General features: G+C 41.5%; 1 protein-coding gene across 5 annotated transcripts in view; it reads right to left on the bottom strand.

The window, feature by feature from the left end:
- Positions 1-23,233, bottom strand: part of sipa1l1 (signal-induced proliferation-associated 1 like 1) — an 83,685-nt gene that overhangs the window by 20,021 nt on the left and 40,431 nt on the right. For 4 of the 5 annotated variants that reach the window (XM_020628022.2, XM_065963506.1, XM_065963507.1 and 1 more), the window contains 9 exons: positions 18,452-18,562; positions 16,570-18,149; positions 16,129-16,351; positions 15,354-15,484; positions 13,336-13,524; positions 12,563-12,737; positions 9,922-10,025; positions 9,302-9,459; positions 2,027-2,606 (listed from right to left, as the gene is read on the bottom strand). In XM_020628022.2, the coding sequence (XP_020483678.1) occupies positions 2,027-2,606; positions 9,302-9,459; positions 9,922-10,025; positions 12,563-12,737; positions 13,336-13,524; positions 15,354-15,484; positions 16,129-16,351; positions 16,570-18,018 (3,009 nt within the window). In that variant the 5' untranslated portion in view covers positions 18,019-18,149; positions 18,452-18,562. The remainder of the gene's footprint in view (positions 1-2,026; positions 2,607-9,301; positions 9,460-9,921; positions 10,026-12,562; positions 12,738-13,335; positions 13,525-15,353; positions 15,485-16,128; positions 16,352-16,569; positions 18,150-18,451; positions 18,563-23,233) is intronic. The other variant, XM_065963509.1, reaches the window with a different exon arrangement.

Here is a 23,233-nt window from a genome sequence, read left to right as displayed (position 1 = left end):
TCACAAGAAAGTGTGAATAAATCATACTGCAGACGTGCACCTGAGAGGAATAATTATGATGCTCTGTGATGTTTCTGAATGTGTGCGTGGGAGAGGAAGAGAGCACAAGAAAGAAGAAAGTAAAGACATGATAAAAAGAAAACAAGAGGAAAAGAGAGAGGAGGGATAGAGAGAGAAAGATAGGGGGGGGAGAGAGGAGTTCCGAAAAGCGAAGGGCCCAAGGCCACTTCCCTTGCTCTCTCTGGCACTGAAGGAGTCCAAACGATTGAAGATTAAGGCCAGATGCATAAAATGCAACATGAAAGTGAGACATTTCTGAATCCTGAGCCAAATACGATGCGTGTGTCTGATCATAATATGCATGTGTGCAGCTCAAAGACAGTGGACTCAATCCAGGTTACATAAATACATGAGAAACACCATCAAACACACACACACACACACACACACACACACACACACACACACACACACACACACACACACACACACACACACACACACACACACACACACACACACACACACACACACACACACACACACACACACACACACACACACACACACACACACACACACACACACACACTGAAGGTTGGGAGACGCTGGGGATATGAATGCATTCTAAAGCACTGATGATTACATAAGAAAACACCTTTTTTTTTTCCCAGCCTAGTTTCCATGGAAACAGCTAAGGAAGAGCTATCACCACTTGGCTGCATGTGTAGGTGTGTGAGCCATTAGGAGTATGTTGTCCAGAGGTGTTTATGAAACTCCTCCAATAAGCCAAAGACAAATAATGAGGCGGCAACTCTGGCATGTAGACAGAAAAGAAAAAGTGTTGTCATTCTGGCAGACTGGCAGCTGACAGTGAGCAGTGGGAGGGACCGCGAGTGGGCCATTGAACATCTTAATCTATTGATTTGCCGTCTCCATGGAGACTCCCAACAACAACAACAACAACAACAACAAGCAGTCTGGTGTAATTTAGCAGAATTAGTATTGAGACCAAAATAATTCCATTGACACTGATATACTACATCATGTCAATTCCCTTTGACTGTGGACCCTCAGCTGTGACATACTGTAGCTGTCAAAATATAGTATAGGTGCATTAAGGTTTACATTAGTCACTATGGTGGCGTTCTCTGAAACTAACTGCCTGCTGATTTGAGGGAGTACTCTGGGATTATCTTTAATTCTCAAACTGTTAGTTCATGCATTTATGTATGATTCTGTGTGTGTGCTCTCGTAGAGATAAGCCTTAGATCATTAGATCTGGACTGAAAGTCCATGAGTGTGTTGTATGGGTTGGTGCAAGGCCATTTTTAAGTTGTGTATTGAATTTTAATACACCTATCAGCCATAACATCCCGACCCCCTATGCAATTCAACACAACAATTCTGGCGTAAATTCTACTTTTATGGAAAGATGATTCTACTTTTTATTTATTTTTAACGTGAGTGTTAAGGGTGGTTTCACACTAGGGACCCAGGAACCGGATCAGAGTACGCTTGACCCCAAAGTGCGGTTTATTTGATCAGTGTGAACACAAACGTACTCGGGTACCGTGCCCGAGTCTGCTTGAAGAGCTGGTTTCGGGCACGATTCATCAGTACTCAAGATGTGAACACAACCGCTCACAAACAAGGAAGTGGACCGCTATTTGACATCATTCTAAGCGGCTCCTGTTTTTGTCATGATAACAAAAACTGAAAATGTAGAATCTTCATAAAAGTAGAAATGATGGTGCAACTGTTTTATTGAGTCTCATTAGATTGCATCGTTGATGTGATGGCTGATTGGTGTTAAGTATTTTTTCAATTATTTGTTTAGTGTTTCACTTTTTGTTTTTATTATCTGTAAAACACACCAAGCTCACACTTTATGAAGTGTGCAGTTCACATACATTTGAATTGTTTCCTTACTATTTAAGCTATTTTTTTTTTTTTTTTTTTTTAAATGTCATCATTAAACATCAGTCAAAAAGTATGGAGTGTATTTATGAGTGTGTTTTCTAACCTCTAGACGTTTGACCACCTCTTTGAAGTCCTCAGTGTTGTTACCGATACTCCTCAGAGACACACTTTCTCCCCGCTCGTAGAAAATCCGCAAAGACGCAGGGCTGCTCAGGGTCCAGCCAATCACATCCTTGGTGGCACAGTTGAACACCACAGCTTTCGCTTCTTGATCCAGAAGGATCAGGAAGTCATTCGACATAGTCAACAGAGCCTCCAGCTCTCCTCCTGTGCTGTGATCCTCAACGTAAACTGGCCAGGTCACTCCCCCGAGGCTGCGAAGCTCCGCCCCTCCGTACGGCCGAGTCTTCTCTTTCTTCTTGTGGGCCAGTGAGATGAAGGGGAACTTTCCCGACGGGTCGATGGGTGTGCTGGTGGTGTGGCGCTCGGCCAGGTCCCGCAGGTACTCCTGGCGCGTTCGGGTGGCCATGGCGCGGAACTTGTGCGACTTGTGGGCAGCGTTTTCTGCATTGATGACCTTGGCTAGAAGGAAGTCCCGGAACAAAGACGACTTGGGAAAGGTCACGCCTTCTGGGATTGGGGGGCCGAAAGAGGGCATATCTTTGGAACGAGTGACCGACACACTGTGAGGAGACACGAGGAGAAAAACAAGACGAAGGGGAGAGAGAAGGAAAAAGTGAGGCGTAAAGAAAGTAATTAATGGTTAACAAATCAAATGTTCCAGTACTGACTTACTGTGTGACTGAATTAAAGATGAATAATTTGTTCTGACATCATCAATACTGTGGCTTCAATTTAATGTTGAACTAGACAGTAAATCTACCCACAATGTCACATCACATACAGGCTTGAAGTATTTACGTCGTGGAGATTTAGACGGGGATAAAAGAGTTGCCAGATTCTGCAACAGAATGTATTTTTGACATGAAGCCTCATGCTGTTTGCTCAGTCAAGTATGGGAAACAAAAAAGAAACACAAATCTTCACTGTGCATCAAAAAACAAAACGAGTCTCATCTGTTTTCCTCTTGCAGAATAGATCCACTCCGTCTCCTGCTTCAAATTAGTCGTCTACTTGTTTCTCTTTTCAGAGCGAATTCTGTTCATAACATTAACAAAAACTTGCTGAAGAGTGGAGGAGAATTCCCCTTTCTGCTTATGTGCTTTGTTTTGACGCCTTTATCTCCCTGTTGTCTATCTCTGCTCTGCTCATCCCCTTTTTCCTTCCACTAAGCCCTTGGAATGGCCATCTGAGACTCTTCACTCTGTCTGGTATGTCAGGAACTCGGCTCTGGAGCCATGAAGAGGAAGGAGAGTTGTGGAGGAGGACGAGGGGAGAGCGCCGTTCCCAAAATCTCATGCCCAGAGCGCTCCAGAATACCCAGAGAGAGGGAAAAGGAAAACGTGGCTGAAAAAAGGAGGACAGTGTGGGAGACTGATATATGACACAAGCAGACTTTAAAACCTGGTTGTTGGATGTCTCAGTTGGGGGGGTGGGGGGGGGGGGGGGGGGGGTGAAGGTGTCCTGAAATGGCCTTTCATATGAGCACCAATGAATTAAACCTGTGCATGGATCCCCTGTTCTGGTCACACATCGTCTCGGGTGATAATTACCAGCTGACAAAAGCGGCACAGGAAGTCGTGGCCCTCATCCCACACGCCCCCCTGCTGCCACGAATCAGCATACATGTTGACACCAAGATTAATCTCTTAGTCTAATAAGCGACTAAAATCAACAGAATGTCACCCACATATTCTAAACATACCTCAGAGACACCCCAGTCTTCACCGGAGACGTGTGGTGTTCAATTACGCCAAGCATCAAACTGTTGACACTTCATTTCCCCCCTTTTCTTGTTTATGACGCACAAAGGTAAGAGGAGAACCATTTTTTTTTTTCTGGAACTGGAAACACAGTACTACCCTGAGGAATGAATGCTGGTAAAAAGTCACAGTAGAGAGCAGTCAAAATGTTATACGAGTATTCAAACTCTCAAGGACTGCAACAAGAAGTAGAGAGAAAGTTCTGTGTGGGTACACATGAAGCCACAGGGTTAAAAAAAAAAAAAACATCATGTCCTTGCAGCTGTTATGAAAGGAATGTTTGCCATTTAAAGCATAATAACATTAACTGAGTTCTACTTTCATATTGAATTAAAGCAGGAGATGAAATGCATTACGATGGCAGTTTAGAGTCATTCGTTTAGAAGTGGCTTACTTTTTTAATTGTGTGTAACATTAGAAATAAGTGAAAGAAACAGCATTTAGTCCCTGCATGAAGAAAGCAAAACTGCATTTTCTGTCACTCTAAAAAGACTTTGGATTTGAATTTAAAATCAAGCATTAAGTGCAGCACATACCGGTACTACATGCAGTGAATACAAATAGTGGGCGTGGTCTTACAGCTTGTGCTTCTGACTTTTAATGTGGGACATGAGAAGTCGACATTTTGGGTTATTTACGGTAGATCTTGGCAAAGCCAATTTAACTAGATACATTATTTCACCTTCATGTTGCCTTAAACACTGCTTTGTTTGCAGCTTGTATTTCATGACCCTTTCTGTCCAAAATATTATCATGACAGGTTTCAATGCAAAAAGTTTCCGAATAGGGAAATGTGAAAGTCAAAGGTTTGCAGCTGTGTTTCAACGTTGCTTCCACGTCTCTCAGTTCACTCTCAGCTTATCTGCTTTTATCCTGCAGGTATCATCTGGTGATTAAAGGTGACAGCAATCAGCACATTATCACTGGTATCATTATGCTAAACCTCACCACAGAACAAAAACTCTGTTAGACAGAGCTGTATCTGTTTAAAGGAAAACCTGAAAATTCAGTCCCTAAACGCACACTTTCCATTGTTTTGTCTGACTCACACAACGCGTGCTGCAGGAGCAGACTCTGCAAAGATACACGCAGACACACACATCGGCTAAGTGAACAGTATGCATATGTTGTGTGATCAACACAGTCAAAGATCACAGAGGAAAAACTTGTTTTTGTAGATAACAGAAAACTTGGGGATACTAATACTGTTATTGACGTGCTTCAGCTGTTTACATCACAGACTGTTTAGATGTTGATTTTTAAAATCACTCTGACTAAAAGTGGAGATCAGCTTTATCCGAAAGCTTTATTGCAGTTGAAGCAACAGTTCATGTAGTGAGGAAATTTGAGGAAAAGAAAAATGATTGGAACATCGAGGTGGGAAAAAAAATCGTTTAATGTAAAAATCAAGATTCTCATCTTCTAAGGTTTTAAATCGATTCATAACTTCCCAAAATATATCAATATTTTTTTGGGCTAATCAGTCACTCCTTGCTAAGTGCTAAGGCTAGCTCTTTAACTCAGTAGAAAGCCAAATGGAGCAGCAAGAAATTCAGCCAGTCTCAGAGATGACTGGAGTAGATCCTGAAGTATGCACTCATTCAAAAACAGACTTTGAATCATGAATCCAGAATCGTTTTGAATCGAAAATGGATTCTGAATCAAATCGTGAGACACTCAAAGATTCCCAGCCCTATCGGAATACATGGAGATGCATTTTGATTTGTTGTGCCTTAAAATGCACAGTTAACGTCATGGCTAGCTAAAGACTGGAAAAGTTGTATTATAATTATCTTAAGGGGCCAATTAGGAAAAATGAACAGACCTGAGATACGTGATCCAATCTGCACTGTGACATTTTTGGATCCATTGACCCCCTACGTTGAAGTATTCTCATGACATTTTGTATCTTATTCTACATATAAATATCTACATTTTTTAAAACTAATCACTCCAAACTCAGTGACTTACCCTCAAGGCTATATCTGCATGCTCTTTCTGTGGATAATTAATGAATCATGCAGAGTATTTCAGAGAGGTGCAGCTCAAGTGGTCACAAGCAGGCTGAACAATTGATTAAAATAAAATGTGACCTTTCATTTTTATCCCTTTACATCACTACAAACATCACTCAATACATTACAGTGGAGCTCTAAAAGCACTTGAGCTGATCTCAAACACCTGTGAGTCAGTCAACCTGTGACTCATATGGGACAGAGAGAAGTGATGGAGGGAGATACAGTACATGTAATAAAAGCTAGAGAACAGGAAAAAATGACACAACTAGAGGGATCGAATGGGAAAAGAGGTAGATGTTGACAAAGCCAGAGAAATATGGAAAGGAGGATGTAGTGCAGTGGGGATTGCAGGGCTGTGTGGCTGCCTTGTGATCTGCATGGCAGGAGGTTTGGCAGTGGAAATGAAAGTGCACATTCCTGTGGTTTCAGTGATTTGTGGTCTTATAAATATCTAGTGTGTGGGCAGCTCCGCTTTTCCAGTATCCGCGACCTGCTGCCCACTGAGCCAGGGCAAGAAAAAGAACATGTCAATACCTGTTAGAGTGGGCGGCTCAGAGGTGTACTGTAGGTGTGTGGATGTGTGCGGATGTGAGAGAGGTATACGACACTTGTTTTTGTCTACTTGTTACAAAAAATCATGCTCAAAGCAGGAGGACTATGTGTTATATAGTATCAAGGTTTTGTACCGTCTGGATCAGAGAACATATTCAGAATTACACAGACTGTAAATGTTACAAGGAAGGCAGGAAATATTTATCAACATTTTGGACGGTATTACATTTTCTTTTAGTCAAGCTAACGCCCACAAACTCTGATTGATTGCAACAGGGTTTTCTTTTCTATTTTTGTCATGATGATGGAAACACCTGTGAGACACAGACGACTGCACAGAGATGATTGATTTGTACCCCAGGAGACATCACATGACACTGTCGTAAAACAAGATAAATAAATAAAAAAAAATCTGATTTAAACCAACCTGTGTGACAAAGTTAATATTAAAAAATAAATTGCACTAGCAGCTATGTTAGCAAGCAATCAGTGGATGCTGCCGTCTCTATGGAAAAAAATGTTATCATGTATTCATCAGTCATCATTTGTTTTTTTTAACATAGTTCTGATATGTTGCTTTAACAACCACATAATATGTGTTCAAACCTCGTTAGTCTGTGCGATGACATCTTGAGCTGGGTTCACAAAGCCTCCTATGAAAAATATTTGGACAGCAGCCATTAAGACTTCATAATATGAAAATAGCTGTTCAAGTAATCGTGACTAACAGGGAATTATATTCACCTATATAAGATACTAACAGTGTGAGCAGTTCATTATGCACAAACATTTTTTTTTAAAAAGCATCCTGGTTTACTACAAAAGCTGGAACATTAAATGATAATTTTTCTATCTATTTGATTTATTTATTTAAACAATTTATTGATTCCTGAGGGAAACAGGGAAATGCAGGGAGCGCACAAGAGCGGTTGGGGGTTCAGTGCTTTGCTCAAGGGCACCTCGGCAGTGCTCGGCACCTCTCCAGCTTCCAGACCAACGTCCATATTATGGTTCGCACCGGGACTTGAACCTGCCACCCTCCGGTTTCCAACCCGAGTCCCTACAGTCTGAGCTACTGCCGCCCCTATCTATCAATCTATCAATCTATCCATCCGTCCAACTTTTAAGGAACAATGTTGCGTATAGATCTTTTCCATGCCCTGTGTGTGTGTGTGTGTGTGTGTGTGTGTGTGTGTGTGTGTGTGTGTGTGTGTGTGTGTGTGTGTGTGTGTGTGTCTGAACATCCTCTGAAGTCTGAAGTAAGCACACCAAAGCTTTAAAGCATCCTTACTTAATACATTATATGACTCAGTCCAATTCCCTGTGGTGTCTGTGAATCGTAACTCACGTCTGAAACCTCACCTTTCACCTCTTCTCTGTGTGGGAAATTAGTTTTCATCTCAAAAAAACTTAAATCAGATCTATGAATCACAGTAGGCACGTGTACATAGTATTTGCTCTATTTTCATTCTTTTGCAGGGCTTTTTATTCGCGCATGAGCGTGTTGTTGCTCGGTAACGAAGTAGCCCCATGGGGGACAATTAAGATCTCGCACAATGTGCTCAGACAGCAATTAAAACAGCCATTAGCAGGAGAGGGAGGGAGAGTCGTAGGGAGCAAGATAAGAGAGAATGACAGAAAACTAGATAACAAGACAGAGGCAGCAATAAACAATGAACAAGATGTCCTGCACAGCCGAACAGTTTAAAACAGGATACAGAGAAAAAGGCTGATTATTCATTACTCCTAAAAGTGAATCCAGAATGACACTTTGTACCTCATATTACACTTCTCTGACAATGTGGTAACAAATCGTGAGAAATAGAAAGGGCCCTCGAAGAGCACGGCCTACTCCATGATGGAGTGGGGGAACTGCAATGGCAATAGGAGAGAAGTACAAGTTATTGTGGGAAGAGATAAGAGCATGATTGTGTTAGTGATGGAAAGTGATTCAAGAGGAAAAGTAATAGGGAAACAATACGTAGGTGAAACTATGTACGAGTCGTTTATCTAGACTTCTAAATGTGTCTAATGCAAACGTCTCACAACGAGATGACAATATGATGACTGCTGAACAAAACAAAAAAAATTCTCTTTAAACTTCACAAGAATAGGAAGATTTTAAAAAAAAATCCTTAAAGTTCCTGTGAGGAAGCCCCTGTGGACAGAGTCAGTAGGTTTACATGCAGTCTCAATTTATTGTGTTAGTCTTGACTAAAACCTTTTTTTGGACTTTTAAAATGCATGAAAGTACTGAAATCTTACTAAGTCAAAATCAGAATAATACACCTACAGTAGATAATGCAGGGGATTGATTTACTCTTGAAGTCATAAACTTCAATTGACCCCAAACTGGCCTACAGGTAGGTATCCTGCACATGCTCCAAAGTTCCCAGGTCGGACTTAGACTTAGAAGTCGAACAGAATACATGCAAAGGATAGAAGAAGTCACTTTATCATCTGCCTTCAGATTTCACCATCAGCTGGGAGGGATAGCGAGCATTGCATGTGTACGAGAAGTGAAGCATAGAGTTTGTATGAAATGCTGAGAGCTTTAATGTTGTCCATGTTTCCACCGTTAGTGATATAACCAGTTTGCCGCTTGCTAACTTTTTTGCAAGGTTAACTAGAAGAATGTTTAAATTAAACACTTTTCTTTAAAACATGTGGAAAACATTTTTTCTCTTTAAGCTCGCTAACTTCCTCAATGTGAACCCAAATAACTCCTGTGTGCTATAAGCCATCAATGCCTCTGCTGTAGGTAAACTAGGATGACATGGCAGTTTTAGAACTGCAAAAAAACGAAGCAAACACTCCTGAGGACAGGTAGAAATCCAAAAGTGCAGCAATGTTTAGGTTAAAACAGCCTATAAAACTAAACTTCCATGAAAAAAAAAAAAAAACTGTAAAAGCATGGTTAAGTACCTGTAGGAGCTGTTTTCAGAACATGGGTTGTGGGCTCGCACGATCACAAACACATGCTGAAAGTGCGAGCGGATGTTTTTGGGGGTGAAAGGGAGAGCCCCGGGTTCCTGGAACACAATCGTGACGATATCGTTCCCGATATGACGCTTCCGCAGTAACTGGAGGAGCACAAAGAACAAAGGACAAACATGTGTAAGATGGCTTTTTAACGTCGGGAAGAATCGGTTTTATCTGAACCAGTTCGCTTGCCCGCTTTCGTCGCTGCAACACCGATTGCTTTGCCGTTTGTCTCGTAAACCGAGGGGCAAAACGGCAGTGTGGTGGTTCGGCCTACTTCTCTGGTCAAAACAATAACAGACCACTATGCACCGGAATAGAAACGTAGACAGAGGACATGCTGGCTGCTGCATTGTTGACAGAGAAGCCAGCATTTCAAAATAGAATGTCTCCTCAATGCTTGATGATAAAGTACGGTCATTGTATGATTGAAGTCAGTAGATATCTAACATATCGGACCTCTAAATGTCAAAGTCACACACATAATTCCCAGTAATAATTAAAGCTAGAAAGCTGCATGTGAACAAAGCATGTTGGAACTGTGACTCCTCTTTTAAACATACCTGTTGCTTGTTGTTGGGTGTGTAGGGCAGCATTGTCGACACATGGAACATGAGCTCATAATCCTTGTAGGTGGTGTACAACGAGTGGGTGCCTGTCGAGTCGGCTGAGAAGGATGAAAAAAAAAAAAATACTTGTGAATTTCTCATGCTACACTACCAACATTTTTAATGAATTAATCCTATGATTGGAAAAATTCCCCACTCTGTCGATGGAGAAAAGTGGAATCATTTTTGTGGAAAAACAAAACCTACTCAGACATTTTGTAACTATATCTGTCTTTTTATGTAACGAACTATTGCCATAAGAAAATAACTGAATCATAAACTAACCTAATATAAACAATAAAACACACATCTTCTTTTTTTTGGCACGTCTTCCTTTGCTGCGAATGCTGATCAGACGGCCCAGTTTTCCCTGAGCTCTTCAGAGCTCTGGCCCTAAAGAGAGCCACTGCATGTTAACAACCACCTCCGCAGTTTATCCATGCACACACTCTACGCAGAGAACAAAACAGTCACAAGCTGTTAAAAAGGCCCTGCTTCACTAACCCGATTATCTCAATTAATTATACGATGGGGGAGTCCTTTGCGTGGCTGTATTTAATTAACTAGAGGTTCCTGAAGGTTCTATTACATGTACTGCAGAATGTGACTGGGAGCGTTTTCTTCTCACGGTGCATGTGCACAGTGACGGGGGATTAATTGATAAATGTAAGAGATTATATATCACACAGGGACTCAAACAGACATAGTGTAGACTTCAATCGTGTCCATAGAGAAGCAGAGGCAGTCAGGCAAAGGAATTTCCCTGTTAGAATAATCTGACACCAAAGGCCATCTGCCACATGTTTGAAATTAGAGGAACTTGTGTTTATAAGGGAGAGAGGGAGAGGGAGAGGGAGGAAACAGAAGATTCACTGAAAGGAAGCCAGAGGGACTAAAGACACAGAGACTGAGGGGCAAAAGGGAAAAACTGTGCAGAACGTGTATGCACTCTGACATTCTGAAAACTGCAGCACTTACAGACAAGTAGTTAAATCAAGCTAAATGCTTTATCTGTCCTTATTTAATTAATTTCAGCCCAGTGGTTTATTTAACTCTTCTCAGTGCACATTCTTAATCTAATGAAAATCCTGAAGTTACAAGTTATTTTGGATAGGTTGAGCGGGAATTAAGACAAATAAGCGGTAGTCTAGACCATCAGATTTAGAGAATATTAGGTATCTACTGTGCACACAAGGCAGAAGCTTCCACTACTGTCAGATCTGTGTCTATAATAAACAACACCAATTATGGGAGAGTCCATATGCTCCCCAAGAAGAGAATGTTCCAGAGTACTGCTGCCTCCTCAGGGTGACGCTGCAGGTGCTGAGGAGTGACATCCATTCTACTTTTGTACTTTTTCTTCATTCATGAAATTGTTAAGATCTCATGGCTGATACAGTTTGCTGCTGTGAGTTGCCCGCCAGACAATGTCCCTTGCTGCTTATTATATAAAATATCACTTCTTAGATATTTAATATCTGACATCATTAGGGATGTGCATTTCAAGCCAACATACTCATCGAAAAGTGACTGGAAACTATTTTGGGATTATTCTCCGATTCTGGATCTCACAGCACTTCAACCTTAAACAGCCACTAGCTCTAAATTTTGTTTATTCTTTTCTTTGTTGTTGTTTTTTTTTTTTTTTTTTTTTTTTTTTTGCATGGTAAGCTTTCTTCTTTTGTTTTTTAATGCGGTTAGCAAACAGCTTTCAGATGAGCTACAGGTACCATCTGGCCATCGACATTACAAACAGCAGTAGGAAAAACAAAACTTTTCCAAGATAAGATAATAATTACATGAAATCTTAGATTTTTTTAAAAATGAATCAATATATGAATCTTTAAAGATCATCATCATCATCAGGTCTAACTATGAAGTTAAAAAGCTAGTAGACTGCTTGCTCCGACATTGATCATACAAGATTTTGAAGAAGTTTGTGAGCTCCTGCTTGCCATAATCAATCAAATGCTTACTGGGCAACTGAAACCAAGACTCTGTTAATCTAAAAAAAAACTAATTGGTGCATGCTAATTAGGGATTGGGATTACAGTTTAACTCCCAATACAACATGTCAAAATATGATACCATACTATACAGTACGTGATGATAAAATCATGGTATAGCAATACACCTAATGATTCAGAAGGATATTTGATAACAGAATCATCTAAAATGAACTTAAAAAGTGCAGGATTACTATATTTATTCACTGCACTTCGGAGTCAGTTTCAGCTATCCTGCTGGCTTCCTCATCTTCTTTTATCCTGCAGTCGTCGTCTTCTTTGACCACCTGTTCATGTTACCCTCATTCATGTCCTAGTACCACCATAAGGAGTCATGAAGAAGTGATTCAGTGAATCAAACTGGTATGGAAACCTGTTCACAGCATCTTTGTTTTTTTATTCTAATATCAACATTCAGAACCAGCGATTTGTTGATTCCTTTACACGCATCTGAACGCTGATATAATCCTGTCTTGGTATTTGGTCCCGCCCATAGTATGAATCAATCTGTAAACTGCTGCTGAAAAAAACAAAACTACTTTCATCTTCAGTTTAACTCCACCTAAAAGTTTTCTATGTACAGTACATACTCTTGGTGTCCAGCTGAGCCCGGTACTTGGTGAAGCCTTTAAGTCTGACTCTCTCCCCCAACAGATGAAGGAACTCCTCCAGTGCAGGACCGGCTGACTCATTATTGTACATCTCCTCCTCGCTGCTCTGGTCTGCCATGCAGTACATCACCCCCACTTTCCGCTGGAAACTCAACTAGGGAGAGAATCGAGATTGTTAAAAAAAGACATGTATATCACCGATTAGAAACCACGTCACAATTACCATGTTGACATTTTAGGACAGAACTCATGTTGGCATTTAAGAACAACCACGTCAGGTTATGCAGCAGTGATCGTGATGCCATTTTCCAAGAGAAATTATGTTGACATTTTCAGAGGTTCAGCTTTTCATCTGCGAGTAAGAGTATCAAAGAGGGGGGGGAAGGGAGTTTCCCCACATAAACGTAAATGGACAACAAACATTGAGAACAAAAAATCCTTAAGAAATAATACCACTCCACAATGAGGAATCACCGTTTTGAATGAACAACACCTACACATAAAATGATTCATAATCACAAACAAAATGAACATAATATGCTGTTCATAGCACAGGATAATATCTTGGGAACTTGTGTCTTTCAGTTCAACAAATGATTCTGAATGGACGATATTTTGAAACACTGATGACGACTCCAGGAAGATGAGTAATACAACTTTTTCTCTCGCTGGACAGCATAAACTAAAAACTTAAAAATGAGCAACACAATGATTTCTTATCCCAGCTCAAGCCCCTCAATGTGTATCCTTACCCCCTGCTCATCCAGCTTCATCAGCTGGTCAGTGACTTTGGGCGTGTTGAGAGCCAGGCGCAGGCAGTGGACATTGAGCTCAGGCACCAGGTACTCCAGGACCTCTTTGAGGGGCAGGCCTCGGGCTAGACCGTGCTTGGACGTGGAAGGAACAGCGTCTTCCAGGATGGAGCCCCTCAGGGTATTTAGCTGGAGAAAGCACATCCAGAAGGAGAAGAAAATTGGAATTGCAAGGTTTGGAGCCAGAGACACAATTATAAATTTGAGTAAGAAATCAAACCAACAAAAGACTGTAACACATTTGAAATAGCTTTCATTCAGAACCAGAGATAGATTAGATCGATGTTTGCAACTCATAAAAATCTTCTTCTGGTTCGGATATTTTTTTTGTTGGGTTCCCTCCCTTTCTTCTCCATGTGCGATTATTTTTCCCAAAATCCCCTTAATACAGGCAACAACAAAACCAAAACTAGATGTCGAGCCATCAGCAGTACACTGCTAAGTCTATGTTTGGAAAACTGGCCAGGGAAGCCTGTACAGAGGCCATTACATTCATTTTGCAGCATAAAGGGATAATCATGGCCAGTGTTGCAGCATGGACATGAAATCCTACAAAACCCAATTCTACCAGACCACTGTCACTGTGAGTGCAGAGAAAACAAAGGCTGGGGAACTGTCCTGCTAAATAAAAGAAAAGGAATGAAGGTTTTTTTTCTGCTTTAGTTTCTGCCAAGGAGACTCTTAGGCATCAGGTTAAAACGAGGAGGACATCTATGAATAAATCAAAAGGACACTAGAAGGACTAGAACCTGCACAGCTATCATGAACAAATAAACACAGCCAGATATCCTGAGTGGCCCCAACGCTCTGACTGTCACTTTTTGGAGTCTGTGTATCTCAGTGAAGGTCTTTTGTTGGTACAATCACCCTCAAGCTTAAATATACTGAAGAGATCAACTCTCATAGAAGAGAGGCCTTAAGTTGTCCTCAGCAGACACTGGACTTAACTCTTCAACAACAGTCCATGCTACTTACTCCCACACAGACATGCACATATATCTATACCTGCCCAGCTCCCTGTTCATAAAAATAGCAATTAGAGAGGAGGGAGGGAGGGAGGCACGAGTAGGGGGAGAAAACAGAGGAAAACACTGCACAGTGGGTTGTGCGTCATCCCGAGAGATTGGAAGGGCTATTACTCATGGTGCGCTCCAATACGAGAGCAATGCTTTTCCTCCTTTACTCAAATACCTTTGGCACTATTTTAGTCTCGTTTAGCTGCGAAATGGCACATCTCAGTCCTTCACAGATAAAGGCTGACAAAGATGGTAGGTGGGCGTTCAGCTCAAAGAATGAGGACATGGATCTCAGGCTTTAGTGTGTCTATAGGGGCAGATGGCAGCAAAGCTAAAGGGATTCACAAAAGATTTGCTATCACTTTAAAATGCAGATTGCGCATTAAGAATAGACAACTAGGATAAAACATATAAAGGTATGGAAGCGATGACATCTAAGGTCTTGTGCCGTATCTAACAACCTTAAAATTAAGCTTTTATAACGTCTGCCCTTAACCTGTTTTTTTTATGAGCGAAACTTATAAACTATCAGCCAAATAAGAGTGAACTCCAAGCCGAGGATGTAGGACTCTTCACTGCTCTGCTATTTGACTGGCCATTTTCCATCATGGTGCATTTTTTCCCACATCCGCAACAACATATTAAAGGAATCTGGTGAAGCATCACCTCTCTTATATAAGGGTAACAGAGGATCGATATTTGCAGACTATACCACTGTGACTGTGCCTAAGAAGCGGGGCTAGTTTCAGAGAAGTGAAGCGTCAGCTGCATCGTTTACTTTTTGTGTGTTAGGATGTGTCTTTGTCTTTTTTTGCTGTAATGTTTTGTTGCTCTAAAAGAAAGCTTTGTCCTACTGCATACAAATACACAAGTGCAAATATTGTTTATATTATGCATGCTCAGTATAAAGTGTTATAGGTTCATATCTCTGTTTCAATGTACCTCACTCGTTCTGAAGATGACTCTGTAGTTGTACTGCTGGCCATGGTCCTTATGTTCATCCAACTTCTCCCTCCTCAGACTCACTGCCACTGGGCCGAGGTTCTCGTCGACCCCCAGGTAGTTCCAGTGCTCTAGGGGTGAGGATGAATGGATTTAAGAGACAAGGCGGGCAAAGTATGAAGTGAAAGAAAGGAAGGGATAACACAGAGGCGGGCAACTTGAGAAAGAAAAGGATGGCTTTGACACAGTGTGCATTTTGTAGCGTTTCTTTTGGTGAATGTAAAAAATAATAATAATAATAACTAAACGTATCGACTGCTTGCCAACCTGTTCCTACTTTAATACTGTAATAGGGTTTGTTTGTTTGACTTTCTGTAAGTGTTTAATTTTTTTACTAAAGGCAGAAAATGGCATTTTCTTTACAATAATATTTTTTAATTCAAAACTTATTACAGACTCAAGGTCCAGTGAAAACAACAAAGCACTATAATCCATACATATACACATATTCTGTAAATAACTATAATCATAAGAAAGAGGCATCTGAACCCGTGCCTCCATATCTTGAACCGATAACGAACAGTACTGTGTCAGATGTTCGACATGACCAAGATGATTTCATTGTCAGAGGTGTCATTACAGACCATTGATCATAAAATATCAAATGATCTAATACGTATAACAGTCTCGTATTAAGAGGACAAATATGGTAAAACAGCTATTCAAAGTCAAGAGTTATCAACCTAAAAAGGCCCCATTAATCTATCTTGCTCACCTCTGAGGTAAAAGTACTTTCGGTAGTAATAGGCGCCGAGGTCAACGTGTTCCACAATATATCTTTTGGACCTTTCAGCATGTTGGCTTGGCCCGTCTTTTGGGGCCTCCAATACAGCCACACCAGCGTTGGTGAAGTGAGTTGATAGAGTAGCTTCCAAAGGTCCTTCCTCTGTGCTGCCAGATGAACCGCTGGAGCTCCCCCCACTACCAATGCTGCCCTGCTGGAGGATGGAAGACAAGGAAAAGTAAACAGGTAAAATGAAAACCTTGTTATCACATTTAGGGAGAAATAAACGTCTGTTATTGGTGTTCAATAATAAAGACTGCAGTCTTAAAAGTCAACTGAAGAGTTATCATTCAGGAACTGAAATAGGTTTCCAAAAATATCTTTTACAACCTGAAGACCCCGTTTTTTTTTTCTTTTGTTTTTTAAACCTACCTGTTTAATGGGAGAGATATTCCTCTCACCCTCTCCACCAATCTCGTTCCTGAAACAAGGGCAGCTGAGCACAAGGTCATTGCTCTTGTCATCACCAGGATCCAGAGCGGGGTTTGCACTGTGTCCTCCTGACCCGTCCTTGCTCAGCTCCTCTTGTGATCCACAGGGTGACCCATACATTCCACTCTGATTTGAAGCGAGTGAGGACGTTGCTGAAGCAGACGCAGCAGCAGCAGCTGAGGCACCTGTTGTCGTGTTCTTGCGCTTAGACCCAGAATGGCGACTATGGATTGCCTCATTTAGGTCAAAGAGTAGAGACTGCACATCAAAATGGGCGAAGCCTTTTTGGCACACCCAGGGTTTGGGAGGTGGGCCACCCTCATCCCCTTTTCCCCCATCCTCAGCATCAGAACCAGCCCGCGATGTGTCACCCTCCACCTTAACACTACGCAACTTACGGAATATTGACTCTCCGCCTGTCTCTGACTTGGACCTCCTCTTCAAGTGCTTCTCTCGCTCCTTCAGCCGACTGGCAGGACTACCTCTGGCTGGACCTAGAGGTCCATCTGGCAGGTCCAGGGCAGTCTGTTTTATTGGGGCCACCGTAAGAAGCTCTGTTAACCTCTCTGGGGCTGGACTTCGCTGATCAGGGGCCTCAGCAGACTGGTAGCCCTTAAGCATGTCAAAGAAGCTCTCTCCTGACACGCCATGTTTGTCAATGGATGAAGTGCTGCCATACTCACGGTGCATGGGTGTCCAACCCGAGAAGGACCAGCCCTCGTTACCGTCCCCATCCAGCTCACTGATAGTAATGTCACTGTTACTGCGCTGGCGGATACGCCTCATGCCTTTACGAGGTGATCCCAGATACCCATCAGGGGACAGAAAGCGGTTGTCCTTTCCCTTGCTATGCATCTTGTTCTTTAGTGTGTTGTGGATGTTGCGCAGCATGGATGAGTCCTGTGGGCTAATCAGGTGGCCCAGTTTGGCTGACAGATTGCTGTGCGCTGTGACGGCTGACACCCCTCCTCCTCCACTGCCACCACTACCACCACCACCACTTCCTCCTCCACCTCCTCCTCCTCCTCCTCCGCCACCTCCACCGCCTCTTTCACCAAGCCCTAGTCTTTCTCTATCTCCACTCCCTGATCCCGAGGAGCTGGTGGTATTGGTAGAACTGGGTGAGTCTGTTTCCACAGTGATATGCCAAACACCTCCTCCTCCTCCATCTTTCCTTGGAGGCCAATCGGCCACACGAGCCCGGACACCCATTTTAGGGACGCCTGGGTTGGTGCCGGTGGTGGAGGAGGAGGAAATGTGGGCACTTTCACTGCGGGGAGGAGGTGCCCCTCCATTGGGCAGCCGTAAGCGGCGGGTATAGAACTCATCAGAAGCTGGCACTGAGCCACCCACTGAACGCTCAGTCTGAGAACGCTTCAAGCTGGTCATGATGGAGATTGGAAAGGGTGTGTTGAGGGACGATGGGAGGGAAAGGCAGGGATGGTTTGCTCAAGGGTTTAATGTAGGATCAACATAATGCCAACTAAATGAAGTGACGACTCTCACAGGCACATGTGGTGCTGCAGAGAGAGGAAAGAGAAAGGAAACATAAATAGACTCAAGGCTGAACATTCTATAGTTACAAAAGAGATTTAAAATGAATAGTCTCATATACAAAGAATGGTAGAGATTACAGTCCATGTGTTGAATTCACCCTAATACCCTGTGGCATATGGGGTACAAAAAGACGGCTAACCAAAAGTTTATGAATCCATTACTTGGTGTTAGAAGGGTAAAATATTCCACGCAGAAAGTAAGAACAGTGAAATTAATAATTTTATCACACAACACTATTTTAAAGACCTTAAGGTTCATGCTGTACCTTTGCTGAATCCTGCTGAAAAGAAATGTGATGATGTGAACTCTCACAGCTGAAGTCTCCTCTACAAAGCAGTCTGCATCTCAACCGTGCTAGATTGGAACATCTCAGCGACTGAGAAAAATAGTATAGATCAAAAAAGAGGAGGGAAAAAGGAAAGCCAGAAGGACAAAGAGGGAGAATAAGAAAGAAAACAAGTTAGATACGAATCAATGACGTGTTCTACAGTAAACATAATCAAAGAGGCAATTGGACACTTAAGTGTGATATTTACTACAATAAGACCTGCAATTTCAAGCTCATTCATTTGAGAAATGAGGAGAACCAACATTATAAATTAGGCTTTCATTAGGAGTTATTGTATTTAAGTGGCGGTATTAGTGTTCAGCAACCTTCCTGTTTCACTCCAGGGACACACTGGAACAATACTTCAATTCACACCCAAGTTAGATGAGAAGTCGACCTTAAAGGCTAACGAGGACAGAAATGTAATATAAAAGATAAATAAAAAATCAAGGTTTCTGTATGTATTAGTTGTAAAGCTTTCATGTGTAGACCAATTTGTGTCATTTAGTCAGTGAAAAATCTCTATCAAACATCCATTGACAAAGAAAGACTTTGTTTGAACTTGTATTTGTCTCCTTGTTTGTTCATAATTGTAGTATACCTCTCTCTCTTTCCAACCCTGTTTGTATCACCATGGATATAAGGACTATTACAGGGCATGATTCTGAGTGTGTGTTTATATTCATGTGTGAGTGAGAGAGAGAGAAAAGGAACAGGACGATTGAGTCCTTCCCTTCCTTCCCACAGACCTTGCTTTGAACAGTTTTATAAAACTCAATACTGTACGGTTGTGTTTTTCAATACTATCAGTTTGTATCAGACCTCTCAGTTTTCTAAGAAAAGGTGTCTATATCAGTGGATCATGTTTAAGTCAAAGAAAATGCTTTTTGTGTATAAACCGCTAACAAAATATCTGTGGTGCTTTTGTGAGTTGGCAGTATTTAGGACACCACAGTCTCCTCTACTGTATCTCTGTTTGTGAGTTGTTCAGGCGGGTTCATTTGAGCAGCCTGACATCCTCGTCCGGGCTTCGGTTTGGCTTTAGAGTCTGAAGTGTTTGCAGTTTATTAGGCAGACACTCAAAAGTAGAAATTACTCTAAAGTGTTTCCTGTTTCAAAGCAAGGTACTGAAGAGTGTCTATGAATATACAGAAGCATAGATGTTCCTGAAGGCTGTGCCATCAGACATGTAGTGGCACTTTGGTCAAGACGGTTTGAGTGGCTCAAAGACCAGGAAGGGGACGTATCAGTGAAGTCAATTATCCATTTGGAAATGCACAACTTTTAGAAAATATGTTAATTAAATACCTGTTTTACCGCCAACAAGTCAACACACCAGATTGGGCATCGAAAAGGTCATCTGGTGTTTCTGTCTGCGGTTACACAGACACTTACAAAAGAAGAACGTGGTGTGCTAGAGGATGCTGTGCTTACAATGGAATTTGTTGAAAAGTGTTGTCTTCATGCAGCAATCACTCACTGTTGAAGTCTCTTTTCACTACTTATCTTACAGTCTAAACTGCAGCTCTACTGACAATTGCCCATGTTTCACAAGTGGCATCCTCATCCTCACCATACAATCAGAAGGCTCATCATAAGGATCACAATGCGTATACAGCATCACATGTAGACCACACTCATGAAGTGGGTGGCAGGACTCCATTTTATTCCTCCATAATGGTGCCACCAAGAGAAAATACTAAGACGTGTTATGTGTATTTTACTGAACAAAAGCTAATCACAAACAAGTTACTAAACAGAAACACTGGATTGTCCTCCACTATAATGTCTAACACGCCTCTGAACACACTGCAAAAGCAAATCCAGTAGAACTACCTGCCGAGTGCCTTTCCTTTTCCACTGAGAGCTGGGTAGTACTTTTTAATAAGAGATGGAGAGAATGTGGGAAACAGCGTAAAAGAGTTAGAGAACAGAATGATGGGGAGAGGATTATACTGTATATGGGGAAGGGAGACTGGGAATTGAAATGAATGAATGTGGCCTAATGTGCCTCTCTGCGGTCACAGAGGACCAATTATCCTGACAGATACTCAGTAACCTTTAGCAGTGTCTAAATGAGGTCAATTCCTGAAGTAAATAGAAAGCAACACGGCTCGGTGCAGCAAAGTGCTGCCAAGGCTGTGTGCAGGTACAATAAAGTGGAGAAACTGTTTGTTTACTACTAGACCGGACTGAGACTGGAGTTATCTGCACCTTAGAGATAATGGTGGCTTCCACCATGAACATGACACTACAGGTCTTCCTACATTCTCATTATGAGCCTACATCATGTAATTTGATATTACAGAGACAAAAAATGTTATTGCTCAAGAGGAGGTTAGTGAGCAAGGAAATGTTCTGCATGAAAGACTAATTTCACTTAATCAACTTCAAACTGCTCAAGTCTAATGAATTCACTTTAATAGCAGCTGAAGCTTTGTCCGTTAGTTAATGCACCCTTATAATAGAGCTCGGCCCGGCCAGAATAAAAAGAAGAATAAATATTATCAAAGTGGACAATTACTATGAGTGTATCGTTTCAAGATGGACTAGGAAAGATGTTAACATCTTTGATACATTGAATTACTGCAATTGTATGGTGTACTCATTCTCTTATTTCTCTGTGAAGCTCTGTGCAATTAACATTTGTAATTAGGATCACAATCACCAGTATTCATACTTTGCAAGACGTATTCAGCTTTGCAAGTGTGCAAATGACCGCTGGAAACCGCCAGAAGAAAGAGAAATGAAATGCTTTTTAAATTTATGTTGAAAAATTCTGCAATTACTACTACTACTACTACTACTACTACTACTACTACTAAAAACACAATTTGATCATAGCGATGTTTAATCATTTTGTGGGGGGGGGGTTTATTACGATTTATTGTTATGCCTTCATTTAAGAGACAGGACCGTGGATAGAGACAGAAACCGGGTAGAGAGAGTGCCAAAAAGTTACCTGGAAATAAATAAAAACTTTTTTGCCAAAAACAAGAGTCATGCCAAGAGAGTATTTGATGGATTCATCCGTTAATGATCACAATGTCATGAGAGTGTGACCAGGTGAAAGATAAATATGCACACACAAGCACTGCTTAGGCCTGACATTTCTAAGAGCTACAGTTTTTGATTGTTGTCAAGCAGCACAGGTGTGCCAGTTTGGGCCCTTTGACAATGATTCTGCACGGCTATGATTCTTTGACTGCTCATTCTGCTCCAGTACATAGTGACTCATGCAACCTGAAAATTACAGAGCAGACAGAGAGCAGACACACTCTGTTACTAACTGGCTGCAAAAGCCCAGTGCTGAACGAGGAAAAGGGGGACACAGGAAGAGAAAAACCCTTGAATGAAGAGAGCACCAAAACTTTAGCAGAGGGTTCTGTTCATGGCATGTGTTTTTTTTTTTTCAAGCGTAGCTCAGATGGAACGATCGCAGCTCATCCAATACTTCTCTTTATTCACAGAAAGTCCTTTTCTAAAAATATTAACCCATACCAATTCAGAGTGTATCAGTGCTTTTATTGATCAGCCTGTATTGTAGTTGAAGAAGAGGAATAGTTTGTACCGGGCCTGTGATAAGAACAGAGCTTCACCTCGCAATCACAGAGTTATTGTTTAATTTCAAAAGTGCAGAGGCAGGAGACAAAGAAAAAGTATTGAGAGAGGAAACTAAATTCTACATGGAAGTGTACATTTCTTGCTCTTTTTCTGTTATCTAATCGTTGACACTATACACCTGTTTCTCCAGACAGACAGCATTACCACACAGACTGGTGAGTCAAGTCAAGTCACAACTTGTTTTTTTGGAAACCCTGACAACACAACAACGTCTCAAACCCACAACATAGACACACACAAAATCACACCCGTTCCAAGTAAGAGATATAAAGAAAATAACTGAAGCAAACTCCTGAAAAATAGATCAAAAACAGATTCCCCTTTGAGGATAGCTAGGGGTAAATTATGAGTTTATGGTTGGTCAGATTCAATTGGAAATATGGATTAGAAGAGAGGCACTGTTCTCTCAAACATCTGATGCCAATAAGCTGCTGGGCATAGGTGTGATGGCTCACACCAGGTAGTGTGTGAAAAAATGGATGTAAAGCCAGCGCAGGGTAGCAAAATAAAACGAGCCATGGGACCAAAAACGCATGGAAAAGATCCAGATGATGACTCAAGCATTCAGTGTGTGCAGCAACAAGTGTCTCTCTCTGTCTCACACACACTAATACACACAAACAAAGGGCGCAGATGATGAGGAATGTTGTGTCACATTATTTTTTTCTCAGTCAATTTTTTTTTTCCCAGGCTCAGTGGTATCAGTGTCAGCTGGGTTATTCTATCAGCTTAGACGGAAAAGCATTATTATATATAAAACATAACTTTATGAAGACAGTTAAGAAGTAGAACAATAGTTGAAAATGTTCCCCCTTTTATTAGTCATGACTGCTCTGCACCAACATTACCATTACAAGCACTTTAAATTAAATTTGTCAAGCCTCCCAAGTGCCGAAATGTATCAGTGGTGTCCTACTGTTATCAAATGCTTCGAAACCATTTGAAAGCCAAACAGCATTTCATCTCAGCTTGTCTCAGCGTAAATGATAAAACGACAGTCCAAGACACAGGAGGGAGATAAGGAGAGGGGGAAAATACTCAAACATTATTCTCTTTGAAAGCTGCCAGGCAGCAGGAAGTCCAATGTGTTAGAGC

The sequence above is a fragment of the Labrus bergylta genome, chromosome 15 (assembly GCF_963930695.1).
Source record: "Labrus bergylta chromosome 15, fLabBer1.1, whole genome shotgun sequence".
In the NCBI taxonomy this organism is placed as follows: Eukaryota; Metazoa; Chordata; class Actinopteri; order Labriformes; family Labridae; genus Labrus; species Labrus bergylta.
The sequence above is the reverse complement of the archived record's forward strand: the minus strand, read 5'-3'. Positions and strand labels throughout refer to the sequence as shown.